The 2,732-nt window shown below is 39.3% G+C and overlaps 1 protein-coding gene across 1 annotated transcript; it reads right to left on the bottom strand.

Annotated features, from left to right (window-relative positions):
- Positions 1-641: 641 nt before the first annotated feature.
- Positions 642-2,000, bottom strand: LOC108167203 (tripartite motif-containing protein 16-like). The gene has a single exon (XM_017310437.1). The coding sequence runs from the start codon at positions 1,998-2,000 to the stop codon at positions 846-848; it is 1,155 nt and encodes a 384-aa protein (XP_017165926.1). The 3' UTR covers positions 642-845.
- Between the last annotated feature and the right edge of the window lie 732 nt (positions 2,001-2,732).

The raw sequence follows: 2,732 nt of genomic DNA, 5'->3' as shown, positions 1-2,732 counted from the left end.
GACGGTCAACCGATCGGCTTCCCACTGGTTATGATTGGGCTGGGATATTTCAGGTTGCCAATATTTAAAGTTGCTTTAATGAGGGACTGAAACCGGGTTTGGACTGAAACCCTTGTGCCAACATTTCCTCTGGATTTGTTTTTTGACTGTGAAATAAAAGTTGTCAAACTAAAATTGTGACTGTTGTTTATAAGTGAAACATAAATGACATTAAAATTAACAATCCCAGATTAACAGAATCGGTTCACAGCTCCTATTCTCTAATCCAGATTAACTAGAGTGTCAAACTGTATAAAATTAATTTATTTTCTCAAAGTTAGACACGCAAATACACTGTTRGGACAAAGTGGAAAATAGTTYCTGAGTRTCCTGCAAATGTATTAAAAAWAWAAAWAYASWRKARAWAWMMYMTRWKMWSAGCCATAATATTATGAGAATAARGTCATAATAATATGAGAAGTTATTTTTGTAATTCTATTATGTTTTATTTTCTTACCTTGGCCCAAATACTCCATCAATAATATGAACCATGGAACATTTTTATCAAGACAAGTCGGCTTTATTTCTGTAACTTAACATGTGAGTAAAAACACTTTACATCAATTTAACAGTCAAATTAAAAATTGCCTTTTGTTTTTGTTAAATTCATTACACAGGCCTACATTTTTAMAGTACCTATTGCCTGAACACCCGTCCTTTAAAAGCGAATAAACCCAAAAAAAAAAAAACAAGAAATAAACTGGATAAAGTTCTTGTGTTTAAAAGTTTAACTTTGAACAATGTGGGCATCGTTCAAAGTTCAGTAATGGTGAAAACTGGTGACTGAAATTGCGATTTTCAGCAAATTAATCTCTATTCAGTTTCATGAACTCAGCAGAGTCGCCTCCTCGGTATGAATTTAGGTAGAAATAAAACTGAACCCCAGCATATAGAGGCTGAGTGAATCTGGTCTGGACTCTGTGGATCAGAGTCATGGTTTCAGAGAYGCTGTAGAAACACAGAATACCTGCTCTGTGGTCCAGATACACTCCTAGTCTGGAGGAAACTGGACCTGGTACCTGAGTTTCAACTCCATCGTGCCAGAAAGTATAACCCGTTTTCTGACATGATATCGACCAGGAGTTCTCATTGAACCCGAAGGCGCAYTTGTTGGATTTCCCTGCTCTGCTGATGTTCCTGTATGAAACTGCAACATCAACTCCTCTTCCTCTCCTCTTCACCTCCCAGTAGCAACGTCCAGTCAGACTCTCTCTGCTCAGGACCTGGAACCAGTCGGTGAATCTTTCCGGATGATCAGGATAAGACAGCCGATGATTCATTAATGTCACTTTTCTGTTCCCATCAGACAATAACACGTATTTGTTTGCTGAGTTTGGATGAAGTCTGATTCTACATGMATACTTTAAGAATCCAGCTCTGTTCTTTGGTTCTGGCTGTGGCAGGAAGACACCCACTTCAGGGCCTCTCTGTTCATCCAGTAAGCAGAGATAACAGATGAACTTCTGATCAGTACGACAGAAGATCTTCATCACCTCATTGTGACGAGAGCAGATGTTCTCCTGGAGCTTCTTCCTGGGATTCGCCAGAATGTGTTTCTGCAACGGTGTAGCAACATAATGAGGCTGGAGGTGATTCTTACAGTAGGAAGCTGGGCAGGTTAAACAGGACTTCACAGCTTTCATCTTCCTCCCAGTACAGACATCACAGGCCACGTCTTCAGGTCCAGCATAGCAGTGATCAGCTTGGAGTCCAGTYTTCTTCAGATCCTCCACCAACTCTGCCAACATGATGCTTTTCTTCAGGACAGGCCTCGGYCTGAATGTTTTCCTGCACTGAGGGCAGCTGTGGATCCTCCTCTGCTCTTCTCCATCCCAGAAGTATTGAATGCAGTCCATGCAGTAGCTGTGTCCACAGGGAATAGTCACCGGATGCCTCAGTAGATCCAAACAGATGGAACAGGAGTATTTCCTTCGGTCAAGGTGAAATCCCTTGTAAGACATTGCACCGCTYAGTCAGAACAGCCCTGTAAGTTTCATTTCCTCTCAACAGAAACTCCTTTGCATGCTCATGTAGATGATAGTTCACGCCCAGAATGCTGTGACGCTGTTAGGGAGGAAATATGTGGAGCCAGCTTCTAACACCGTAAACAGGAATGATTCACATTTAGTTTTTATTGTTTATTTACCAACTTTAAGAAGGTTTTCAGAAAGTAGTTTGGAGCACGCACTTACACACTTAAGCAATAAATCAATTGCATTTGCATGTTTTATCGTTTTCTCTTTCTACCAAAAACTGGATGATGAAAGTCTTCAGTCTGCTGATTTGGTCTGAACTAATTACATTTTTGAAGAATAATTTAGTTTTTAGAAACTTCAGAATTCACTTTATTTGTTGTTTGAGCTGTTTTGTTTATTTTTGGATATWTAAAATGTCTTCCAGCTCTAGTGTTAAATATTCATTAGTGTGTTCTTGCATTATTATTATGCCATTAGCATTATATTACTTAAAACTGGTCTCAAAACAACAATATTATAGTTKATTGCAATAATTTCTGGGACAATTTACCATCCAGCAAACTTTGTTAYAGTCACGGATTTGAACAGATAAYAGGAAGAAAACTCGACCACAGTTTAAAGGAATAATAAAATAATCAAATGTTCCTGAAYGCTTGTGGTGACATTTCTGATTACCTCAGTTTGGCCACTAGAGGGAGCCGGAGCCGCTGGAGAACG

This window comes from Poecilia reticulata, linkage group LG18, assembly GCF_000633615.1.
Source record: "Poecilia reticulata strain Guanapo linkage group LG18, Guppy_female_1.0+MT, whole genome shotgun sequence".
Taxonomy (NCBI): domain Eukaryota; kingdom Metazoa; phylum Chordata; class Actinopteri; order Cyprinodontiformes; family Poeciliidae; genus Poecilia; species Poecilia reticulata.
The sequence above is the reverse complement of the archived record's forward strand: the minus strand, read 5'-3'. Positions and strand labels throughout refer to the sequence as shown.